This window comes from Bufo bufo, chromosome 1 (assembly GCF_905171765.1).
Source record: "Bufo bufo chromosome 1, aBufBuf1.1, whole genome shotgun sequence".
Taxonomy (NCBI): Eukaryota; Metazoa; Chordata; class Amphibia; order Anura; family Bufonidae; genus Bufo; species Bufo bufo.
In genome coordinates, this window is record NC_053389.1 from 255,764,599 (window position 1) to 255,791,036 (window position 26,438).

At 39.4% G+C, this 26,438-nt stretch overlaps 1 protein-coding gene across 1 annotated transcript in view; it reads left to right on the plus strand.

The window, feature by feature from the left end:
• BICD1 (BICD cargo adaptor 1) overlaps window positions 1–25,915 on the plus strand; it is a 381,554-nt gene extending 355,639 nt beyond the window's left edge. Inside the window, 2 exon segments of the mRNA XM_040438955.1 lie at window positions 20,954–21,036; window positions 25,825–25,915. Of these exon segments, the coding sequence (XP_040294889.1) occupies window positions 20,954–21,036; window positions 25,825–25,915 (174 nt within the window).
• The last annotated feature ends 523 nt before the right edge of the window (window positions 25,916–26,438 follow it).

Sequence of the window (26,438 nt, forward strand, 5' to 3'; positions counted from 1 at the left end):
GGCCCCCATCGACACCCCCGATGTCTGCAGGAAAAACTTTCCATCAAACATAAAATAATTTCGTCTCAGGAGGAAGTCCACCACAGCCACCACATACTCTAATAGCACCACAGAGAAATTCCCAAAGTTTTCCAAAAACCAAATCAGGGAGGTATGAATCATATTGTGGGGGATACTGGGATAAAGTGCAATTACATCCGCAGTGACCCAGGAACATTTCTGGGACCATTCAAGCTTCTGCATTGCTTGTAAAACTGATTTGGTATCCCTTAAAAAACCAGGAATGTTGGGGATCAAAGGCTGCAGTAACGAGTCAACCCACTGGCAGAGGCGTTCAGAATAAGACCCTATACCCGAGACAATTGGTCTCAGGGGGGGTGGAAAAATTAATTTGTGAATTTTTGGCCCAAACCAGTACTCCACCGCCACCTTGCTGGCGTCTGAGTCGGACTGGAGCTCTCTGCCCTTTACCAATCCAGCCACGGGCCCATCCATCTGGCCCATCAAGACTCACTCTCATTTCATCAGTCCATAAAACCTTAGAAAAATCAGTCTTGAGATATTTCTTGGCCCAGTCTTGACGTTTCAGCTTGTGTGTCTTGTTCAGTGGTGGTCGTCTTTCAGCCTTTCTTACCTTGGCCATGTCTCTGAGTATTGCACACCTTGTGCTTTTGGGCACTCCAGTGATGTTGCAGCTCTGAAATATGGCCAAACTGGTGGCAAGTGGCATCTTGGCAGCTGCACGCTTGACTTTTCTCAGTTCATGGGCAGTTATTTTGCGCCTTGGTTTTTCTACACGCTTCTTGCGACCCTGTTGACTATTTTGAATGAAACGCTTGATTGTTCGATGATCACGCTTCAGAAGCTTTGCAATTTTAAGAGTGCTGCATCCCTCTGCAAGATATCTCACTATTTTTGACTTTTCTGAGCCTGTCAAGTCCTTCTTTTGACCCATTTTGCCAAAGGAAAGGAAGTTGCCTAATAATTATGCACACCTAATATAGGGTGTTGATGTCATTAGACCACACCCCTTCTCATTACAGAGATGCACATCACCTAATATGCTTAATTGGTAGTAGGCTTTCGAGCCTATACAGCTTGGAGTAAGACAACATGCATAAAGAGGATGATGTGGTCAAAATACTCATTTGCCTAATAATTCTGCACGCAGTGTATTATTAAAATCCCCTAACACCAATAGTGATTTATCCCCTGCATTAAGCGTAAGGTCATGAATTTTTAACAGAATATCTATTTTGAAGGGAGGTGACATATAAACGTTCACTATTATCCATGCTCTACCTTCTAATAAACAGTCCATAAGAATATAGCACCCTTCCTTATCTACAACAGTTTTTACTATCTTAATATCAATATCACGGTGTATTAATATACTCACTCCCCTCGCATAGGATGAAAAAACTGAATGGAAAGAGTTCTGCATCCATGGTCTACTTATCCCCCCCGCTGTCTCGTTTGTCAGATGCGTTTCCTGCAGACATACTATAGCGGGGAGGGATCTTTGTATTGCATCAAACACTGCAACTCTTTTTATGCCCCTACTAAAACCCCTGATTTTTCATGAAATTATTTTCATAAAAAACCTCTAATACTTTCTATCAATTATCTCGTTTATGGGGCATGGGGGGGGAAAAGGGGGGAAGTGGGAGCACGGGAGGACAGAAGAGGAAAAAAAATATATAAAAAAAAATTAAAATAAAAATTGAAACCCTCGAGCAGCACAGGCATTGCTCCCACCCTTCGTATGACCCAGGATAGCAACTAGCCCCGACTCTCTTTCCTAGCATTACCCCCCTCCAACCCCGGCCCATGAACATCAGCTCTTTATCTTATCTTTAATCCATTCGCTCACCTCCTCTGCAGAACCAAAGAACCAAGTTCTGTTCTCCCACTCTATCTGTAATCTGGCTGGAAAAATCATTGAGTACTTAACCTTCTTCAGGCGCAGTAACCTGTAGGCCCGTTCAATAAAGTTCTTATATTCTGAGATATCTTGGCCTAGTTGTTCCATCAGCCAATTTTGTATAAACCCACACGGATCTCGTCCTTCCACCCCCTCTGGAACCCCCAGACATCTTAAATTAGACCTCCTGGACTTATTTTCTAGTTCTAATACTTTGTTTTTTAATTCTCTATTATCATCCTTTAAGGTATTTTTTTCCTTAACTGAAGAAGGTCTTCCACGTCTGATATTCTTTTCTCTGCTTCTGATAATCTATCTTTGTATTTTTGTAAATCCGCTGTAAGGAGCCCCACTACTTCCCTGATATTTCCAGTCTGGAGAGAGAGGTATTTTATTGCCGTACTACAGTTTTTTATTTCTTGAAATATGTCCTGCAGACTCGGCACCTGTTCCCCCTTATTGGGGTTATTTTCTTCTGTCTCTCTTTGTTGTTTAATACCTCTCTCCCCAGGCTGGTAGTCCTCCTCGGCCATCTCCACAATAACGTTCTCAGTTAAACCCAGGGATCCATACTCCTGGTCTAGTCACCCTTTTTTTTCTTTGGGGGACTAATCTGTCCTCGCATATTAATCAGTAACTGTTGTTTAGGCCTTTCAGCCTTTTTAAACCTTGGGGAGAGTGAAGTGTTTAATTCAGGTTGCCCCCTCCCCTTTTTTCCTGCTCCCTGTATAGTCTTCCCTTCCATAATACACGACACCAGGAGTTATAACAAAGTCGCAACCCAGCACGCCCCAGTTGCCGTTATTGCTAACACCTCTATACCATTTGTTGAAACCCCCAACCCTTTAACTCCAATCCACATTCCTCTTGTTAATCTATACTCTATACATGACTGAGTGCTAACTGTAAAAATTATTTCAGCATATGTGCAGTCAGTAATGAGGGGCCTATTTCAGGGTAGGTTACAACCCACAATATACAGTTCAGGGTCATATATATATTTTCCCACCACAACCGCTCACATATCCCGTTTATATGGTGACACAAATAGGAATGTCTTGCGATCAATGTAAAGTCCGGCATGTATAGCTGGCACCACTAGAGTCTTCCCTGATGCCCCACAGTTAGTGTGGTTAACTCCTCTGTGTTTGGCCGTCCGAGCAGATGGTTAACAATAAACGTCCAAGTCCGGTTAGTATATTCACACGCAACCAATTAGTAAAGCCCACACATCTCCTCTGTAATGGAACATAAATGGTGACACAAATAGGAATGTCTTCCGATCAATATAAAGTCCGACATGTATAGCTGGCCCCACTGAAGGCTTCCCTAATGCCCCACAGTTAGTGTGGTTAACTCCTCTATATTTGGCAGTCCGAGCAGATGGTTAACAATAAATGTCCCAGTCTAGTTAATATATTCACAGGCAGCCAATTAGTAGAGCCCACACATCTCTTCTATAATGGAGCCTATTTGGCCAGCAATAGTTAGTTGGATTAAATCATGACACAGACTATAGGCTCCTAAATTCGAACTAACTGACCACTTATATAAACAATCATCCAACAATACTGCCGTGCTCGCAACGGCCGTTCATCCTCAGCGCACGGCAACAGGGGCCACACAAAAGTCGTTTAACTTATTTAGCATTTAATAGGGGCAGGCTCGGACTGGCCCACAGGGGTACAGGGGAATCCCCCGGTGGGCCCCTGCGCAAGGTGGGCCCCTAGTCTTTCACCCCCTGCACAAGTGGCACATAACACAGTAGACTTACTGCACTACATACATATATTCAATGTACAGCACCTCAACCAGCCTATGTTCATATAAAACTTGTTAAATTATTTATTATATTTGAATGTATCTATACAGTGGGCCCCCAAAATTAATTTACTGGTGGGCCCTAGGTACCCCAGTCCGACACTGAATAGGGGCCTCCCCAGGTCTAGATCTAATTATGCGGGCGTCCCATCCAGGTGCGCAGGGGGAGAAAGAGGGGTTCTCACAAGGGTCACCCCCTTACACTGCCATATATCTCAGTATATCTCCCACCGGAAGACTAAGCCTTATGATCTTATGCCATCTGCAGCAGAGGAATTTTGAAATGTTGTATGTCCTTGTTTACCGTAGCGGTCTCCCCTCTGCCTTACCGCCCTTACATACCACGTCTCCAAGTTCCCCCTATCCTGGGGGTAATTTTAGGACAGGGTAGTGACCCGTCTGGAGATGATCTTCATTCGTCCCGATCCTCCACTACCCCCACACATTGAACCCTCCTGCCGCGTCAGCTGGAGCCCAGCCAAGTCCCCTCTGTACTAATTTCTTAACGCGAACTCAGTGGAAACCATAGGATACAGAATAGTACAGAAATTGATAAAATTTTCACATCTTGCAGTAGCAAATTCACAAGCGGAGGTCTAAATGGATGCATATATAAGTCTTAAAAAGCAAATATGCAGAGAGTCCATTATTGTACAACTACTGAGTATGCTTATGGAAATGGACATTACAAATATTTGTTTCACCATGAAATGAAGACAGTCAGGTGATCAGATGATCAACAGTTGTTCAATTGATGTTTGGTGGAGCCAAATGCAATACATGACCAGGCTACAGAGACTTGCTTTTGTTAGTAGCTCTCTGCTCTGGATACTAGAGGGGGTTAAGAGCTGGAGGCCGCTGTCTTATAGCTCCACTCCTTTAAAAGCACAGTTCCCAAGCATGAGTCCTTAATTACGGTAGCATGTATATTACACATTATCATATTCTCATTTGTTCCTTTGCGGAAGCAAAGTATTTAACATAATTCTTATATAGTATTAAACTCTCTTTCAAATTAATGCATCTCTAATTTTATGACTACTCAGGATGTGCAGAATTATACAGAGCTATTGGTCATATGCACAGATTTATAGTAGCATGTATGTGTGTTAGATCCCTGTTACATGTTGGCAATGAACACAGTGTCAAGTGCAAGTTGCAAGCCAACTTATATAGAATACTTAAACAGTTTGTGCACAATTCTACCTCTTTCAAAGTGCCCATCAAGACCATCTCTTTAGTGCTTTAAACATTATCATGGTACAACCATACACAGTGGTGCTTGAAAGTTTGTGAAGCTTTCATAATTTTCTAAATTTCTGCATACATTTGATCTAAGGTCCATCCGATTTTCACTCAAGTTCTAAAAGTAGATCATCAAACAAAATGAGTCAAAAATATTAGACTAGTCAATATTTATTAAGAAAAATGTTCCAATGTTAATACGTTAAGCTTTAGGAGTAGCAGATAATTTCAAGGGGAAATTAGAGTCAGATGTTTTCAATCAGTCAGATGACAATCAGGTGGGGATGAGTGACCTGTTTTATTTAAAGAGCAGGAATCTTTAAAAGTCTTATCTTTGTACACAGACTGACTTTGTAAAAGTCTGATCTTTGAGATTTCTGAGGAGCTCAGAAGAAGTGTTGCTGATGCTCATCATGCTGGAAAAGGTTAAAAAGCATCTCTAAAGAGTTTCTGACTCCACCAATCTACAGTCAGATAGATTACATACAAATGAATGAAATTCAAGACCAGTATTACCCTCCCCAGCAGTGATCGACCAATAAAAATCACACTAGGAGCCAGCAGAGTAATAGTCTGCAGGTTCACAAAGGAACCCAAGGTAACTTCTAAGCAAATAAAGGCCATTCTAACACTAGCTAATAGTAATTTTCATTAGTTAATGTTAATTCATCAGGAGAACACTGAACAACAAAGGTGTGTATGGCAGGATTGCAAAGAGAAAGCTACTACTCTCCAAAATGAACAATGCTGCCCATCTGTAGTTTGTTAATGATCACCTGAACAAGCCATGAGGCCATTTGAACAATATTTTGTGGACAGATGAGACTAAAATAGAACTTTTTTAGCTGAAATGAAAAGCATTATGTTTGGGGGGGAAAAACATTGCATTCCAGCATAAAGGCCTCATCTCATCTGTGAAACATGATGGTGGTAGTATCATGGTTTGGAACTGTTTTACTGCATCTCGGCCAGGATGTCTTGCCATCATTGATGGGACAATGAATACTGATTTGTACCAGAAAATTCTAAAGGAAAATATCAGGACAATGACCCTAATCACGCAAATCGTTCCACGAAAGAATGGTTAAAGAAGAATAAAGTTAATGTTTTGGAATGGTCAAGTCAAAGTCTTGACCTTAAGGTCCAAGACCTTAAATCAATAGAAATGTTGTGGAAGGATCTAAAACGAGTAGTTTATGGGAGGAAACCCACCAACATTACAAAGTTAGAGCTGTTTTGTATGGTGGAGTGGGCTAAAATTCCCGCAAACCAATGTGCAGGACTAATCAGCAGTTACCAGAAATGTAGTTATTGCTGCACATGGGAGTCATAACAGATATGGAAAGCAAAGGTTCACATACTTTTTCCACTCCCAGACATGTGATATTGGATAATTTTTCTCAATAAATCAACGACCAAATCGGATATTTTGGACTCATTTTTTTGATTTGGTTATCTTTATCTACTTTTAGGACTTGTGTGAATATATGATGTAGTTTTAGTTCAAATTTATGCAAAAATATGGAAAATTCGGAAGGGTTTGCAAACTTTCAATCACCATTATATTCAACAGGATAGTAGTCTGCCAGGCCATATGCCTACGGAAAGCAGAGTTTTAGAGATAGCACTGATAAAATACAAATACTGATAAAATACGAATTACAGTTAAATAGATGATGTACTACAAGTAATACTATGAGAGGCAAACTTTAAAACCATCATAAACATCATTGATGGGACCAAGTTTAAAAGGTTCCCACTTCATTTATTTCATAGTGGACTACTCCAAATAATTAATGTAACACAAAGATGTGCCAAAGGAATGAATGGATTGATTAACGTTGCCAATGTATCATCAAACCCAACAACAACATTGATAGGCTCATAGTAGTACAATTGATTTTACTACAATTTTATTTGTAATCTGTGTGCCCATAAATCTCTTCCATATATCAACTAGGATTGGTGAGCCGTCATTTGTTATATTCTGTTGATAGGCTATTCATGTAGTTCAGGTTAATAAATATTTTTGCAGTACGTTTTAAAAAAGTTTGCACCATTTGGTTAAACAGCTGCTATATTTCACAACATATAGCAGCTGCAGAAAGCTGTTCTGTGCTAAATCTATCAGACTGGCCATTTGACAGCTCGTTCTCTGGCAAACCTCTGACTTTTGCTGAACTCTCTTCTAAACTGATTAATGCCCAAATCAAAGTTCAACCTTGCTATGTGCATAAATCAGCTAAGTAAGCAATGTCTGACAGATTTATCACACAAAAGTTTTCGGCTGCTGCTGTATAGTGTGAAAAATAGCAGCTGTAAAAAGCAAATAGTTTAAAATTTTTAAGAAAACCCTATTCTAAAAATGTTTATTAGGCCTCATGCACGCAAATTTTATTTGTTTCCGTGTCCGTTCCGGTTTTTTTGAGGATAGGATGTGGACACATTCATTTCAATGGGTTCGCAAAAAATGCAGGCAGCACACCGTGTGCTATCCGCATCTGTATCTCCATTCCGTAGCCCCGCAAAAAAAAATAGAACATGTCCTATTCTTGTCCGTTTTAGGCATTGTTACAATGGATCCGCAAAAAAAAAACTATGGCATACGGATGTCATCCGTTTTTTTTGCGGACCGCAAAACACATACGGTCATGTGCATGTACCCTTAGCCTGACAAACATGTAAATCAATAACAGGCGTACATAGCCTTTAAAATAATTCATGTGAGATAAACCCATGGAGATGTGGAATACATGGACCGATAAGTATCATCTATGTAAAGAACCAACACTATTCATATACATCATGATTCATATACATCATTTAAAACCGAACTCCTACTTTGCTAAGTTCATCCCAGGCTTTCCTGGTCCATGTACACAAGGAGATGTGGAAAATGGTGAAAACTTGTCTCTTGCCAGAAAAAGCTTGGGTACAGGATGAAAAATATTAAAGTTTTTTTTTTTCAAAGAAATAAAGCATCATCTACCATTACTGACTTATGTAATTTATCTGTGATCAGCCTAAAAATGCCATAGTCCTATGCCTGTGGAGAACGGTTTCATAGGCTCAGTCAGCCTTCTTTAAAATGCATCTAGTCTTATGGGAAATAAAAGCAATATTGATTTTCCTGTTCAATACTTAGTGCAGAATTTAAATGCCTGCCTCCTCTGTAGGTTTAGTTTACAGTACAGTTTAATTATTTTTTCTTGGACAAAATATGGAAGATCATTGCACAGAACATCAACACTTAGTCGTGTAATAGAGCTTGTATTATGCTATTATATATTATGTACGAAGACACACATGCAGCATGTTTTTCTATGAATCAAGTGTACTATTAAAAAAAAGCTCTTTATAATACTATTACATTTATGTTGCAATTTAATGTAATTCTTGTAAGCTTAAAGGGTACATGTGATCTGGTGTGGGGCCATGCCGTTATGCAGCTGGGGTTTAGGGTCCCAAACCCGCCAATAGCAAACCCATCTATCCCCACAAAATAGTAGGTCAAAATTGTACTTACTGGGAGAGAGACTCCTCTCCAGCAGCACTGGGCACATGCATACTGCACCGATAATGCCAAGATCAGTACATGTCACTTCAGTGCACTTGTGCCCAAAGTGTCTGGTATTATAGCTCACTTACTGAAGCTGAGTTGCAATACCAAACATTGCCTTTGGTAGAAATCTGTGCTGTTCCTATAACAAAGTAGCCATGTTCTTTTAATCTCATACAACCACTTTAAAGGGGTATTCATTTTTTTATTTTATATATATATATATATATATATATATATTGATGACCTATCTGGAGGATAGGTCATCACTTTCAAATAATTATGAACTGTTTCAGGCAGCTACTGACATGGGAAACTAAGCAGAGGACAGACTATAATGGGAACCAGTGGGGATCCGGCCACTCATTGGTATAAATTGTGGGACTCGGCTTAACAAAAACTGTTGTGTATGGTACATTTATGTTGGGGAGCGGCCAGATTCCCGCCAGATCCCATTAAAGTCTATAGGGTCTGGCAGGCACGTGAACTATCCGGCTATGCCAGAACGTATGTGTGAAACTAGCCTTAGCCTTGGAGGTCAGGTTTATAGATGTCAGGAATGTTTCTAGCTTAGTAGAGGTAATCTTAATTGACCAGAGAGTATCCAATTTTCTTTTGCATGGGAGCACCTAGGAATCTATTGGTACCTGGTGTAATCCATGCTTTTTTCGAGATTTTAAGGTGCAGATTACATCTACACTTAACAGCGCAGCAGCCACAAGATGAAGGGACAAAGAAAAGCAACAATGATTTCCAGCAATCCCAAGTTCAGGCATCAGGTAGCTGCAGCTAAGCTCTGAACAGAACGTCCTCCGTCCACCATCAGGTAACACGTTTGCTGTCTTTGCAGCAGTTCCCAGCTCCAGTTGCAAGAAATCCGCTTCACACGTATTGCACCAAGCTCCCATTCCAAGCAACGCACGACAGGCCACCACTCAGGGTCCCAACAGGAATTTCCGCATCAGCCAACTCCAGCCCAGAAAAGCCTTCTTCACTTCTCTTCCACCAGCTGTCAGCTTCGAGGAGCACAGGGCAACTTAATTCACAATGCTTCTTTCCGCTGCAGGCTTCCAGCCAAAGTTTTACACACAGCCCGGAATCTTCTAGCTCACGACTACAGAAAAACTTCAGTTTTACAGCATCATCATCATCATCACCACCACCCAGAACCAGAGACCCTCACTCTATAACTTCCACAGCTCTATGTTCCAGGCAAAAAGGTAACCACATTCTGCTTGCTGCGTGTTCCCCCAGATACATGCAGCCACGACAAACTTACTATCCATATATTGAACCAAGGCTTCATGAAACAAGGGTCCTTACCCCAAGACCTTTAAAACCTAGTTATACAGAACACACTGACCTCAGTCAAAGATTATTTAGTCCTGAATCAAACCAGTGAATTATTAATTGCTTCTGTTATTGTCATGTTCAAGATGATTACATGAGTTGCAAACATTTACATTTTTATAACTACAGGGTAGATTACAAATTGTACATGTATGGATGTTCTGTGCAATTGACCTGAACATATTTTTTTAATTTTATTTCCATAAATTTAATATAAGCCAAGCAGAACCATAAGGACTGTAGGGATCAACATTATTGTTTGAGAGTACAAAAGGGTACAAAGGCATGGATCACAATATTTGGAGCTTGTCTTTGGAATATGGGTTGTTAAGCACATTGTATTTCTCTTTAAATTTGTCTTTCAAGTGACCTTATATATCTTACTAACCATTTTGTAGTACACAGTAGGACACTGAGTAAATCTGAAAAACTCAGCAACTAAAGTGGTGTTTTAGGCTGGAAGAAGATGATAAATATAATTGATGGCCGATTTAAAAAAGGAAGAGCACTCAAAAAGATTTGTCTTTTTGAAAAACTCCAGCCTACCCAATGATGCAAAATACAGGATTTCAGTATTATATACACCTTCTTCCTTTACTCTGTAAGGTCATTGGCTAGGTCATCTCATTGTAAAAAAAAAAAAAAAAAGCTTAAAAATGCCAGTTGTCTGGATAAAGTTAATGGAGTTTTACAGTTCTTAAAAATGTATGTCACTTTGACGCTACTAAACATATGACATGAGTTGTGTAGCAGGGAAACTATTAAAGGTACAGTGCTAGCCCAATCAATATGATATTGATGGTCTGTCCTAAAGAACTGCAAAACCCCTTTAAGTCTATTACTCTGCTATTGTATGGTAGAGGAACATTTAAGAGGTTTTCAATCTTCTACAGTGCCTTTTTATTACAAGGGTCCACCAGAAATAACCTGATCACAGGGTGTCCTGCTACAGGAACCCCCAATGATCAGCTGTAATCTGTATGGAACCTCACAATGATTGTTGAATTTTCCTGCAGCCCCACCACAGGAAAAATGAAGAAGTAAATGGTATCCATTGAAATCAGTGGGTTGCCCATGCTCAGGCAGGCAAAGTCCTCCAAAGAGAGAGACAATCTATGTAGTCACTCTTCACTCCAGCTAATTAATGAAGGTCCTCTAATTAGGTAATTGAAATGGGTTTAAGATGATTGTACTTGTGATCCAAATCTAGTAAGTCCAGCTAATTTGCAGATCTGTTAACCTCTAAATGTTAGGCCAGCACTAAGCATTCCATTTTAAGATAAATAATTGGTTTAATGCCCCTAGTTATGAAGAGGATGACAAACCAGAATGTATTACTCTTCACTAACTACACTAAGATCTTAAAATGTTAGATTTTACTAGGTCACCTACTCAAGATTTTTTCACATCCTGGGTTGCCTTTATTGACCAATATATATATAAAAAAAACTACATTACATAAACTCTATTTTTAAGATAATGAGCTTCAGATCCTCTGCTTTCAAGGTACATACATAAAGTTAAATGATAATCTGACTTTACTTGGAGAAGATTGATGTATACATGTCAAAATTTAGATACCATTAAAGAGGTTTTTCAAGTTTTAAAGTTATCTCCACTAGGACCCCTACCAATCTCAGAAAAGAGGGTCCCATTCCCAATGCTGATAGAGCAGCATGGAATACTTGATGGGACTGCCAGACATAGTGAGTACAGCACTCAGCTATTTCCTTCACTCCCATAAAGAATGAATGAAGCTGCAGGGGAAACAGACTCCTGTTCTTGGGATTGGTGGGTGTCCTGCTGGTCAGACCCCCAAAGATCAGTTATTTTTCGCTTATCCTGTTGTTTGGGGATAACTTTAAAACTTTGTGTAATAGTTGTAATTTTGAAGTTCAGATTGGAAAAAAATTACAACTATTAAAAAAAAAAAAGATTATAGCACTATATTAGCTAAATTGGTCTATATTCATAGTTGTTTTATTTTTTTCTAATATTCGCTATATTGCTATATATTCTTGTTTTAGAATATTACGAATATTTGAAAAACGAATATATTCGATATAGTGCTATATATTCTTTTTTTAGAATATTCTTCATTTTTCCCATCTAAAGTCATGATTCCTCCCTGCTTTAGTTGCTTGTGGGCCAATGACTCATTGGCCCACAAGCAAGAAGCAGGGAGGAATCATGTTTTAACTCAGCAATTAAAAAATTTGCAAGAAAAATTTGCATTACGAAAATTTGCAAGAAAAATTTGCATATTTGCATATTACGCGATCATTACCTTGCCAATTTTTAGAGTAAAAAAATTGTAGAATATAACGAATATTCGAATTCGCAAATATTCTACGAATATTCTATGAAATATCACAAATTCGAATATGACCCCTGCCGCTCATCACTAATTGTGACATTGTCAGTTTGTCAGTCTTGACAATGCAGAGGTTGATATATAAATGTTGTTTTTTGGGTGTCAATGTGGGTAAATGCTCAGTTTGGATCCTAATCAATGGTGGTGTTACCAATGTGCTACCAATTAGGAATGGATATGTAAAGGATTATTTCCATAAAATATCCAATATATATCCCATACTAATTGTTTATTACTATAATTTATGCATGCACATTGTGATTATGAAAATATGATATTTTGGATGCCTTCTTTTCGAACAAACATTTCCTTATATAATAAACGCTATGATTTATGGGATTTAATATTGCTTTTGATGGGCAAGCACAACCAAATCATATAAGATAGGGTTAAATGTAATGGATTATGTTTTTCATTACATTGTATTATTGTAAGGATCCTATAATACATTCCATTGTGCAACATTTTAATTATCTACAGTAGCTGTAATTATTGTTTTTTCATTTTGGGGGATAATTGCACCCAGTATTTTTTATTTTTTTTTGTATACCTTAATAAAATGTATTATTATTGTTATGTTATTATTAAACTTTTTTATTAGCAGCATTTTTAATAAAATTATTCTATATTATATTAATAGATATATCTATAAAAACAATTTATAAGCTATATTTAACTTATGAATAATGTCAAAATTAGCTTGAAAAGCTCAGAGTGGAGAAAAAATTGTTACTCTTGTTATGCCTATATTTTAAATAAAAATGAAGGATACATACAGTTATTGTGTCAATCAATATATGAGTGCCCATCCATATTTCTTTACATTTTTAATCCGAGTGCCCATCCATATTTCTTTACATTTTTAATCCAATTTTGAGGGGTGTCTCAAATTTTGGTTGGTGCACCTGCCCTGAGAGAGCAGAGGTGAGCGGATCTCTAAAAAATCCTTTTCAATATATGATATCCAGCTGAAGGGGAGACAAGGAAAAGAGAAAAAAAATGTGATTATGAAATAAAAAATATACAAAAAATAGCTGCAACAATACAATCAATTAATATTACAATACATACTTTAAATATATCCATTGTAAATGGAATTTTACAGTAAAATTCTAAGTCTCATACTGCAAAGAAAAAAATGGGGGTTAGTCAGCACATCCAAATGTGCAGGTGCATGTGGCCATGGCTAAAAGCAAAAACAAACACAATGGAAAGGCACTTTGCAAACACAAACAATAAAGTATATACAATAGTGCCATACTCACTATAGAAAATGTACTATTGCTAATGCTACGTTATAAGTGTGAGATTTTTGGCAAATACATTTTGTACAATATTATTTGTGCCTGTCTGCCAATGATAAGGTTTAAAACTGACCTTTCACCCACTCCTGACACGCCTGTTTTAATAGCTTTATGCATTGCCCATGTAATAACAGTTCTGGATCATCTATTCTTATGTCTCTATGTTGTGCCATCCCTTTATTATTTCTACCAGAAGTTATGAATAAATGGCTAGCAGTCTGCAGTAAGGGCACAGAGGGGAGTTAACCAGTTGGGAGGGGGGGGGGTATACCTACAGGGGGAGGCTCAATCTATCCAATCAGTGCTGCCATTTTCAGAGTAACCAGGTACACACACCCAACCTATTACCACCCCTCTGTGCCCTTACTGCAGACTGCTAGCAATTTATCCAAAACGTTTATTTGAAATAATACAGGAATGGCACAACATAGAGCCATAAGAATAGATGCTCCAGAATTTTTATTACATGGGGAATGCATGGAGCATGTCAGGAGTGGTGAAGGGTCCTCTTTAAAGTTGCATGCCTAATAAGTTAGCTAACAATATTACATACATACATTTATAGCTTTGGTTGTAGCATAGAAGTAAACTTTGATTCACTGTCTCCTGCTTCATTGTGTCAAACTATGTGTTGTGTTATGGGATTCATGTTTTTGAACACTAAAGGGGCAGACCCTTTCTAAATATAATTATTGCTTATTATTTTTTGACCATTTATTTTATTTACATAGCGCTGATACATTCCATAGTGCATTAATTACGTTATATCACTTCCTGTCCCCAATGGGGCTCACAATCTGCATTCACAATCTGTATGTCTTGGAGTGTGGGAAGAAAGAGGAGAACCTGGAGAAAACCCATACAAACATGGGGAGAACATACAAACTCCATACAGCACTATAGCACTAAAAGGCACCAGTGTCAACCAGTGAGCCACCATGCTGCCTTATTAATTTGTGTAGTCCATCATAAAATTTCTTATGTTTTGCAAAAAAAAAAGTTTCATATTTTTTCATTTATATTAAACAGATTGTTCAGGATTTTTCTAAGTCTTCTAAAAGCAGAGAATGTTTTTAAATAAAAAAAACTATCTTATAGTCACCTTCAGGGGCGTAGCTAAAGGCTCATAGGCCCTGGTGGAAGAGTTCAGCTTAGGTCCCTCTTCCCTCAGTGTTTGTGGCAAGGGGCAGGGAGCAAATAGCCTTTCTGCTGCCTGAGGCAAAAACTGAAACGGCACCCATGCCAAATTCTTGCCCTAGCCCTTTCCCTGCAGCCAGAGGTGTAACTTGAAGATTCTGGGCCCCATTGCAAAATCTATAACAAAGCCCTTTCAGCACGCACTTTCTATAATACTAGTGACTTCTTATGTGGCACAAGGGTCTTTGGCCCCCTCAGGCTCTTGGGCCTGGTAGCAACTGCTACCTCTGCACCCCCTATAGCTACGCCCCTGGTCACCTGTGAACTTCCCTGTCCCTTCACTGGTCCATCCTCTTCTTTCTCTTGTCCCACAAAGACAATGTGCCATACATATGCAGCAGCCAATCACTGGCTTTAGTGGTGATGCTTGTAAGTATAGAAGAAGACCACTGAGACCAGTGATTTGTTGCAGCAGACACATGTCCATGTATGGCATGTCACCACTGCAGGACAGTTGAAAGACTAGCGGAGACCATCAGAGGTAGTATTGGTGCAGCAGGGAATTTAAAGGGGTTGTCTGGTTTGGAACTAACAACCCCTATTGTCTAGACCTGTGCCCATGAACACAAGAAACGCAGACTCATCTGCCCGTGGTCACAACTGTGAGGTACTACGATCAAAGCAATGTAACTGCTGAGGCCTGTGATTGGCCACAACAGTAACAGTACCCAGAAGCTTCCTAGTCCATTTGGGACCAGAAGTGTTATCGGGTAGGTGAGTCTACATTTTTATGTTCCATTTTATTTCCTTTTTTTTTTTTTTACATCTTTCCCTGCTTTTACACAGTTTTGAAAATCCTAAAATACCCTTTTAATAATATTAAAATTTAATTTCATTACTTTTATTTTGCATAATACTTTATTATTTTATATCTTCCTTAATTTACTGTATACATAGAGTAATACATGATTAGGGTACTTTCACACTAGTGGCAGGGGACTCCGGCAGGCTGTTCCGGCGGGTGAACAGCCTGTCGGATCCGTCCTGCCGCTAGTTCACGTGTGCCCCCGGACTGCCGCTACTTCCCCATTGCAGTACTTTTAGTCCGGCCGCCTCTCGGCGTGCGCTGCCGTGCTGCCGCCGTAACTCCGCCCCCATTATAGTCAATGGGGACAGAGCGGCAGTCCGGGGACACATGTGAACTAGCGGCAGGACGGCTCCGACAGGCTGTTCACCCGCCGGAACAGCCTGCCAGAGTCCCCTGCCGCTAGTGTGAAACTAGCCTTAGACATTTATATTATATTCATATTTGTTAAGTAAAAAATTTACAGGACTGCCCCTTTAAAATGTAATAATATTTACATGCGCTAATGAAATCGCTTAATCTGAGCACTTTAAAAACTGGTATTGATACCTTGATTTTATCCTCATAAACCTTTTCCCTTTGAAGCACGAATTGGGATTTTGCATGAACTTTGAAGCAGCAGCTGTGATGAAGACATATTGTCAAAGAGATTTAGCCCCAATAAGTAATAACTTACTACAGGAATCTCATTTCAGCTGCCTGTCTCCTGGATCTGTTCTCCAGAACGTAAGTGAGGACAGGAAGAACAATGACCATCATGAAGAAGTGTTATAAAGGCCACTGACTGTATTAGGTTATTTTCTAGCCACAATTTCAGATGTTGCATATTAATGACTGATGCAATGGACACTCAGAGCTATTTGATCTCTTTTCATCTTTTTTCGCCATTTAAGGTGATGTCAGAAATAGAAAAAAAATATTTCCGCTTTACCATCATTTAAAAAATTATTCCATTCAACCAAAATGATTGTTGGATATCAATAACTGACTTTATTGGGGTCTATGTATCACAGCTTTAATCTGGAATACTGTAAATGTGAATTTTATCGTATGTGAAAATGGTCTATCACTACCTGTTGACCATAGTTGGGTATTAAGATTTAGCATTTCAAAAGAATTTCCCTAAAACTAATTAATTCTCAAGAACATTAAGCAAAAATAGTAATATGTAAATGACTGGTAATTAAAATTAATTGTTGGTAAAGATCGACTATGATGTAAAATAATAGAGAACAGAATTTATCCAGTATGTGTAATTTATTCAGATGTTCCCTCTTTCTGTATGCATGGATAAACGAGGTATTACATAACGGCAATGATACATGGACCCGGCAGAATGTAGCACAAATTGTTCCGTCATCAAAAGAAATGTCTAAATCTATAACATGGTTGGTTTAGAGCATATTCATTGCCGGAAATTATTTATTTTATGTAAATTTGGTCTGTAGAATGCAATGATGACAATAAAAATTGTCTATCTGGGTATATTTATGAAATTTATGTATTCATTTTGGGATATTATTTTTTGGGTAACGTAACATTTTGGGGTAATGTTCTTGTTCATCTAGGTCATGGTATATCAGTAGCAACTTGGAGACGTACCAATAGTCATCCGTCTGACTTTATCAGTTAGAATGACTCTGGAATTAAATACTAGTGACTCATTATTCAGTCAGCCTAATCTATTTATCATAATCAACACAATGTCAAGGACCTTATGGAGGATTTTGATTGCAACTTGCATAACTGAAGCTATTAGGTGTGATTAAACTGATGTGGGAAATATGTTATGAGAGCATTGTAAGTGGCAGACAATAGATATCACAAAATTGTCCGGGCACCTCATACAAGTTATACTTACCCTGCTCCCCAGCACCCGCGTCGCTCCTGATGCCCGCCGCTCCATCTCCCCGTCGCACAGGTCAAAACATCCAGCAACGGGGGTCGGGGGGGGGTCATATGCAAATAAAAGTTTTTTCAATACGTTCCCTCAATGCTTGAATGCCGCAGGTCCCAAATGTGAAGTGGGCTCTGTTCCCAATCAGTCAAATGCGTTTAAGTGGACGGCGCGATTTCTATTTGTAACTTCTTGAGTTCAAACCATCCATATAACAGTCTCCTGTGTTTCTCCCATGGTAAATTCTACAAGAAAAAAAGAAAAATTTGCTCCAATAGTGAAGCACTGCAAACACTTTAACTAAAAGATTTTTTTTATTATACTCACAAGCGTAGATAGCTATATGCACATAAAATGGATAAAAAAAGCCTTGTGCTGATGCCCAACCCGGGTTTCGCTCCAATGCTTTATCAGGGGCGTATACCTCAAAATCTTTTGGTTAAAGTGGTTGCAGTGCTTCACTATTGGAGCAAATTTTTCTTCTATAGAATTTACCACGGAGAAACACAGGAGACGGTTATATGTGTTAGATGTGCCCACATTTTCTCCGGCGCTTGTGAGTATTAGTTATTCAAGTGCATGTGAATAGTGTCTACAGGACTTCACTATTGGTGCCGTTTTTGATACTCCACATATTTACCCATATGCAGAAAATTGGATGGTTTGAACTTAAGAAGTTACAAATAGAAACCGCGCGGTCCACTTAAACACATTTTGAACATGGTCTGACTTGGTTGTGCAACGGTAATACACACAAGCTCCTGGACCGCAGTTGCCAACTGCCAAACTATATAGACAAAGACCAATTTCTACAATATAAATGGTTGCTTCCTTTTTTACCAAAAAAGTACAGTTAAAAAGGAGCAGGATTTTTTGTTGTTTGTTTGTTTGTGAGGGGGAGAGTGTATGGCAACTTTTTATCATATTCCAGAGGCGACATTTGGACCATCCATGGTTCTACTACTGAATTGATCACTATAAAACAGTACATTAATCTAAGATCAGAAGGTCCAGGGATCCAAGGGTATCTATCTATGTATCTATCTCATATCTATCTATCTATCTATCTATCATCTATTATATATCTATCTATCTATCTATCTCATATCTATCTATCTACCTATCTATCTGATATCCATCTCTCCATACATCTATCCGTCCTATCTCATATGCATCTCATATTTATCTGTCCAGTATTATTTAAAAAAAAAACTAAAAGAAGTACAATAAACAAGAACTAAGTGAGCAAACGACTGGTACAGAGGGGAAGAGAACTAACTTGCAAGGGCTTAAGGCCCCCATACACATTAGCAGGAGAAGAAAAGGATCAGGCAAAGGTAATATTTTCACCGGATCCTTTTGTTCTCTCAGAAGATAAGCTGCTACCAGAAGTGTCTGGCATCTGCTTTCTCCCCTCTCCCCAGGGAATACACAAACATTAACTGAACATATATGAATATGTGGGAGTCAGGAGAGAGCTATCAGCCAACAGCTATGAACTGTGTATGGCAGCCTTTATTATCTATCTATAAAGATAAAGAAAAAACTAGTTGTCCCACAAGATTCCAATCATATATAGTGGTTTATTGTTCCATGTACAAAGAGCGATGTTTCAGTCCTAACGCGGGACCTGCTCCTGTGATAGGACTGAAACGTCTCTCTTGTTACATAAAATAAAAAATCACTACTTCTGATTGGTGGGAGTGCTGCAACTTTTTTCTTTTACCATATTGCAGAGCCATGGATCCTGGCTACTGTTATTGACACCCCTCCTGCATTTTCTATCTTGGACGTGCTGCTTGAATGTATCTAATATCAGTAAAGAATTTCTGCTAGACTCCATTACTAGAATTAATAAACAAAGGGTTTTATTGTACAAAAAAAAAACAATGTTTCAGCTCTATCACAGGACCTTTATCAAGCATGACAAAAGGTCCTGTGATAGGACTGAAACATTGGGTTTTTTGCACATGGGTCAATAAAACCCTTTGCTTATTAATTCTAGTAATGGAGTCTAGCAGAAATTCTTTGAGGATATTAGATTTGAACTTTCTGGGTCATCTTTCTGCTGGTACCTGCTTATTTTCTTTTCCTTTTTTACATTGGAGTGCTGCTTGTTTTTGTTTGGTCTCCCTATCTATTAATTGTAATATCACATTGCTGGCAATTACATTACATTCAAAGTGCTTTGGAAACTTTTTAATATCACATAGGTCTAATCTTTAAAATACAAACCTATTTCTAATAGCAGACACCAGGGGTAGACTGGCCATAGACCATGGTGGGCCAATGCCCAGGGGGCCACCCAAGCCATCATCATACCACCAGCCAGGTACATAAATATCTGATGCTTTCAGCATTAATTAATACCAGGAGCATCAGGTACTTATCCACCTGTTCAATGGCTCCTGAATTAAACTGTATTGCTGTTCTCAGGACAATCATATAGTTGACTACTACAGTGGGGGCAGCACTTTACGTTCCCAGTCCACCCCTGGCAGACGCTAGAATGAGTTACTACAAATGTGCTTTATGTTACAATGTTTTATGATGAGTTGGTTTTATGTGATTCCCTGTGTCCTTGTCATTATGTGTTTGTCTACAATTCATTCCATCACTGACATGCAGCGCTCTGTGCTGTCCTTGTAAACTGCGCTGCTGCCACCTACAGGAATAAAATCAGGTACTGCAGTCTGGTAAATCTGCTTTCCAAATTGAACACCCAGACTTCCAGCAATTCTACTAAATCTAATTTATAGCACCAGAGAAATAGTTATGCGGGTACAATAAGTCCATCTGAGTGATTCCCGCATTAAAAAAAACACAATTTTTGCTTAGAAATGCAGTTTTAGTTACAGTCGAGGGGGGTACTTACTTTTTTGTTTGTTTAAGAAGTAAATTCTATTTATTTTTTTAATCACATTTTAGTAATACATAAAACACACTTGTATTATTTGCATCCCTCCCCCCCCCCCCCCACCCCTCTCCTACAATTGTAAATGACTATGCTAGTTTGCCAAGCAGGAGACTGAGAAAGCTGGGTGACAACCTCTGTATGATGTAGCTATATAGATTGTCACCCTGCTTATCCAGAATCAGATGTAACTATAAAATGCCTCCATAGAATGTCTTCTGCTATGATATTTTTTGGATTTAAATTAAGAGGAAAGAAGCTCTTAACCTCACACGACTTGCTTAGTGTGTGTATAATTACTACCCCTATAACTCCGTTTTTTCCAAACAGCGCCGCCTTTGCCCATGAGCTGTTTCTGGTAATACAGTTCAGCCCTACTCACTTTAATGTGGCTGAGATGCAATCCTGGACATAGCTTCTTAACACGTCGTGGTGTGTTTGAAGGAAAAAAAAACTGCTCCTTTTACCTATTTCTTTAACCATGTGACCTTTTATTCTAACCTTTCTTCTTCTATTTAACCATGGACCATGTCATCTCTTTGTATATATGTCTAATTTATCAGTTTCTTGTAGATTGTCAGCAGCCTGCTGCCTCACCGCCACACTGCTCACAACTAACCCGGCGGCTAGACTGCCCGACCGCCAGGTAATGTGCAGCTAACCCTCCTATGTATCTTATCTTCACTGCATGTAAAGCCCAACAGTCCTTCACAATCTTCTTTCCTTCTCTAAGAAGTCCTAAAAATATTAACCCGCGTCCCTTTCTGCCTTGGATTAAAGGAATTTAGTTGTGTTGTCAATTTAATGTTGATGGGTTTTACTAATCAAGACATTATACTGGTCAGAAAACGATTGACTTGCATAAGAAATTGTCATAATGCATGGAAGAGGGGGCGTTATGGTCAGTTATCAGTTATATGATATGATCCTTTGTTAGACTCTGTTCACATTAGTGTCATGATTTCCAATTCCAGTGAATCCTGCTTGATCAAAATGATTGATCCATTATCTATACTAGTCACAGCTTAATGTAAACGTGCAAGGCCTCATGCACACGACAGCTGGGTCTGCTGGGCCTGTGCTGCAGACCGCAAATTGCGGTCCGCAATGCACGGGCACTGACAGTAGGGCCGCCACATGTGGACGCGGACCCATCCACTTAAATGGGGTCCGCGATCCGCATGTGACAGTCCGCACTGCAAAAAAATTGTGCATGTGTGTGCTACTTTTTTGAGGTGTGGAGGCATGGACAGAAACCCCACGGAAGAACTCTGTAGCGGTTCCTTGCCTCTGTTCCGCACCCTTTTGAATGGGTCCGCATCCATGATGCGGGGTGCACAAAAACGGTGCCCGTGTATTGCGGACCCGCTGCAATACGGCCACGGTCTAAATGAGATGAGTTTTAGTTAAAGTTTGTGTGTGTATGTATATATATAATATATAGATATAGAGTAAGAAATGTATGGAACAGTGCTGTAAGGGGTGTATATTTCACCCAGAGTCCTCGGCTGGGTGAGATAAAATGAATCCAGAGGGCTGTATTTCTTTCAGCAAAGTGTAGTTTGCTGGAGCTGTTTTGTTCAGACTTTATTGACTATTTTGGACTGGTAGGTAGGTTTGTTAGTGGGACCTACTAGTCCAAACCCTTACTCCAGGACGGCTATTCCCCTTAGGTCTCATGTACAAAAACATGTGCGACCCATGCCCGTATTACAGCCCGCAATATATGGGCACCGGCCATGTGCACTCCGTATCATGGATGCGGACCCATTCACTTGAATGGGTCCACAATAAGATACAGAGTGGTGCGGAGTGGAAGCCCACGGAAGCACTATGGATCGCATTGACATGAATGGGTTTGCATCCTATCTGCAAAAAATGTGGATCGGATGCAGACCAAAAATGCGGTCTTGTGAATGGGGCCTTAGCCTGAAGAGATCCCAGGTGTGGTTACTGGAATCATTACTGGGTAATACATAGAGACCTCGAAGCCTCATTCCCTTAGTCAGAGTAAGAGCATGGTGGCTGTTTGACTGTGTGCCTGTGTAAAGCCAGATCCCCCAATTTGCTGAATGCGTATGGGAGAGAAAGAAGTTCCCTCTATAGCTAGCGCCCAGACGGGCAGGTGTTTATTTGATGTTTGTTATGATTTATGTGCTGCAAGTGACGTTTAACTTGGACACCCTGTATTCTGGTGCTTGCCTACCGTGTTTATTAGGAAAATAAATATTATATATATATATACACACAGATAGATATATATAGGCACATTTTTTTTTAAGACAGACGCTTTAGATGCCGGTCTTAATAAACCGCCGAAGTTATGAAGAGGTGCCGGCCTCTACATAACTTCAGTGGATCCTCCGCCAGTTCTAAATGTAACACAGCTTCCAATTTGTCTTACATTTAGACCTTTTTCTACGCCTGAAACAGCCCTTTTTTTTTAGACCTGGTGTGAGCGGTGAGAAGTCGCAGATTGTGGAGCCACTAACCGCTGTGCCGCAAACTGCGCCTGAAATATGCCTAATTTAGGTGTGTTTCAGATTGATAAATAACCCCCATAGTCTGCAGCATGCCCAGAAGATTTAATTGAAAAAGATGTTTCTTCATCTTTTTCTCTATTATTTTTAAAACTCTATGGGGGAGATTAATCAAACTGGTGGCCAGTAGAACTGGCTTAGTTGCCCATAGCAACCAACCAGATTCCACCTTTCATTTTCCAAAGGAGCTGTGAAAAATGAAAGGTGGAATCTGATTTGTTGCTACGGGCAACTAAGCCAGTTCTACTTTACACCAGTTTGATTAATCTCCCCCTTTGTTTTTTTGCTTTTTTGCTGACCTCATAGACTATATATAGTAGAGTGAAATTTCCTTAGCAACACTGGTTAAAGTAACAGTTCATTCCTACATATGGCAAGGAACATGGTCGGCCTCCTGCTGTTCCAGTTTGATTGATGGATATGACAACTGCCCATGCACCTTTTGATCCTGGCTATAATTATCATACATCTGTTTTCCTTATTAGAATGGTGGAAGGGAGGGTTGGAAAACTAGTACTATAGGAGTAACAGTCGAGTGGAAATAATAACTGCTGGCCTGTAGGATATAGAAATATAGTCTGTAGGGCTATAATGGCTATTTACATGACACAGTATGTTACATCTTCATCAGTAGATCACCAAAAGCAATGGGAATCTGTATGTCACTACAGCAGTATAGCATGCAGATATATACTCACTCCCAAGTCCCCTGGTCATGCGAGTAACAGAAGCATGCACAGTCTGATCTCTTGGAGAATAATTAACCCTTATCCTCACTTTGATATCATTATATCTCAAGGACCTGAGGTAGGGCACCTTGACATTCTATTATGTAAAGTTGATTACATAGCACTATCTCTGTTCCCATGTGTAATATAGCCATTAATTGGCTATATTACACTATTGATGGCCTACCTGGATGACCCCTTTAACCTTGCAGCTGTAAAACTGAAGAAGGTGTAAATTCCATTTGTATGGTCCTCAAAGCCAAAAATGTCTTGGTCCTAAAGGGCATGAAGGGAATGTCTCATGTACACAATTTTAGTTGCACTCATTAGCTATAAATCTGTAGACCAGAAAATAATCAGGGATATTTATTAAGACCAGTATTTTGTATGTGTGATATGCTACAATTATTAAGAGGCGTATGGCCCTTAATAATTGTGCCACCTTTCAGGCTGCCTGTTTGCCAGAACTCCAAGAGCAGGTGTAATGAGCACCAGTTTTATTGCACAACATACAGAATTGTTACATTTGTCACGTCATAGAGGTCCCACCCACGGCTTGCCCCTGCCTAATCCTCACCTAAAAGGTGCGAGGGAGTTGCACTGTCACTGTTAATCAAAAATGCCCAAAAAAAAATACAGGGGTCGGATACCTCACAACGTTTGTTAGAGGGTTGGCACCTGGTCTGCAAACACATGATTAATCAAGTGTGGAGGGAGACCCAATTTTGATTCATTCATGCTGCCATATACACCTTTGATTTTCCGATCTCCTGTACTCAGACTGGTAGGATCACCAAATGCCCAAAATGCCAATGGGATAGAGAGGATTTTTATAATTGTGTTTCACTGTGCCAAAAGGTACAAGCCTTCTGGAGGGTGATGCTGTCTCTCCTGAGGAGGCTGTGGAGAGAACCTTGCCTTCACCTGGCTCCCATGCCCATTTTGTTTCATCTCCACTGGAGCATAGTGTGCAGGAGGGGGCCAAATTTCCATCTTTGATCCACATAGCTTTGATGGCATCAAAGAGGGTGTGGTTACAACACTGGTTGTCACCTAGTACTCCATCCATGCTTGAAGTCTTAACTCACCTGAAAAATTACATGTTCATGGAAAAATTGGTAGAAAACAGGAAGCATACCAAAACCAATGGCTTTTTCAAATGTTGGAGGCAGTTTATTATCACGGTTATGACCCAGGAGGAAATAGTCACTGTTATGTTATCTTTCATACACACCAGCTGGTATTATACTAAGGATTTGAAAGGCACCCTGGGACCTTAGAAAGAAAACACTGGGCTTGGAAGAGATGGGGGGACATAGGGGAGAAGAGTGAATTACAAATTGATATTACTATAAGTCTCTTGTTTTGGACATGTTACTTCAGGTGTAGAAGTGTAATTTTATGGTTTGTTTTATGATACGCTGTATGACGATAACTGTTGGTTTGTAATATACAATGCAGTTACATGACAAGAATCTGCATAACTAATCGTATTCCAAAGTCCAATTTATGTAAGAGATAACCGAAGATTGTCTATATAATTTTCAGGCCAATTATTGGGAACAAGCGTTCAAAGGAATGCTCGTTCCCGATAGTTGGCTCATATAAATATGCAGGTGATCAGCCGATAAACAAGCAAACACATGGATGAAAAATGCTGATTATGAGCGGCACATCTTGCTGTGTAATCAGGGATGTTCTGCCAATATTGAGTATAATTAAATGAGGGAGGAACAGCTACAGCAACAACCGTCCCTCCCACATTCAGTTTGCATCATACTATGTAATCAGACCGGTGCTAATGATCGATGATGAATTTGTTATCATCCATCGTAGCTCGTACTGCCGAACATCAGCAGCGTAATACAACCCTAATGATGAGATGACTGCACATCTTATTCCAGTACATACAGCAAATTTCAGTCTATTGTGGCTATTTTAGGTGGCCAGCATGAAAAGGACAGTAGATCAAGATTTTTATGTAGTTAGCTACAAAAATAATAAATTAAACCACCTTTATACTAGGACTATACAGATACATATATTTGCTGCTATTCAGTCCATGATTTTCTGCATTTTCTGTAATTTTAGTAAACAATTCTCTTGTTACTTGTCTGTTCCTCATGCTGGTGACCAATTTTCTGAAGATCTTTTGTTTACCTTTAGTCCTAATTTAGCACTTCAACAAGAGAAAACGCATTCCAACCCACAGTGCTCCCCTCTCAACTGTCTCTCCAAAACACCACCAGACCCATAGTCTTCATACCAGATGCTACAGTGGGACAAAGTGATGGATCATCGATCTACTGGTGGCAACCACAAGCCTAAAGAAGCCAGGAGAAAGGTTGACTTTTACTGTTTCAGTATCCAGACTTATGTCAAGATAAAAAAGAAGCACAGAAGGAACATCTGTTTATTGGAGGATGATGCTTTGGTGACCTCTTCCACTGCAGATGCTGGTGATGCGGGAAGTATGCAGATACAAGACTGTTCCTTAAACTCATCAGCTGTAATGTTCCATGATACTAAAGCCAATATTTGAAGCTGTGTTGGACGTAAATCTTCAGTATTCATAGGCCAGTCATAAGGTTGATTTTTATTTGTTGTTGCATGCTATTTATTTTTTATATGATTTTGCACCCTTTGCTGTGATCTAAACACTTTAGGAAAGGAATATTCTTTCGGACATTGTATGGTTAGCCTTTGGGAAACATTTTTTATTTCCATTGAATGTAGTGTAAGGTAGTTGTAATTAAAAGATCTTGTAACATTAGGGTGGT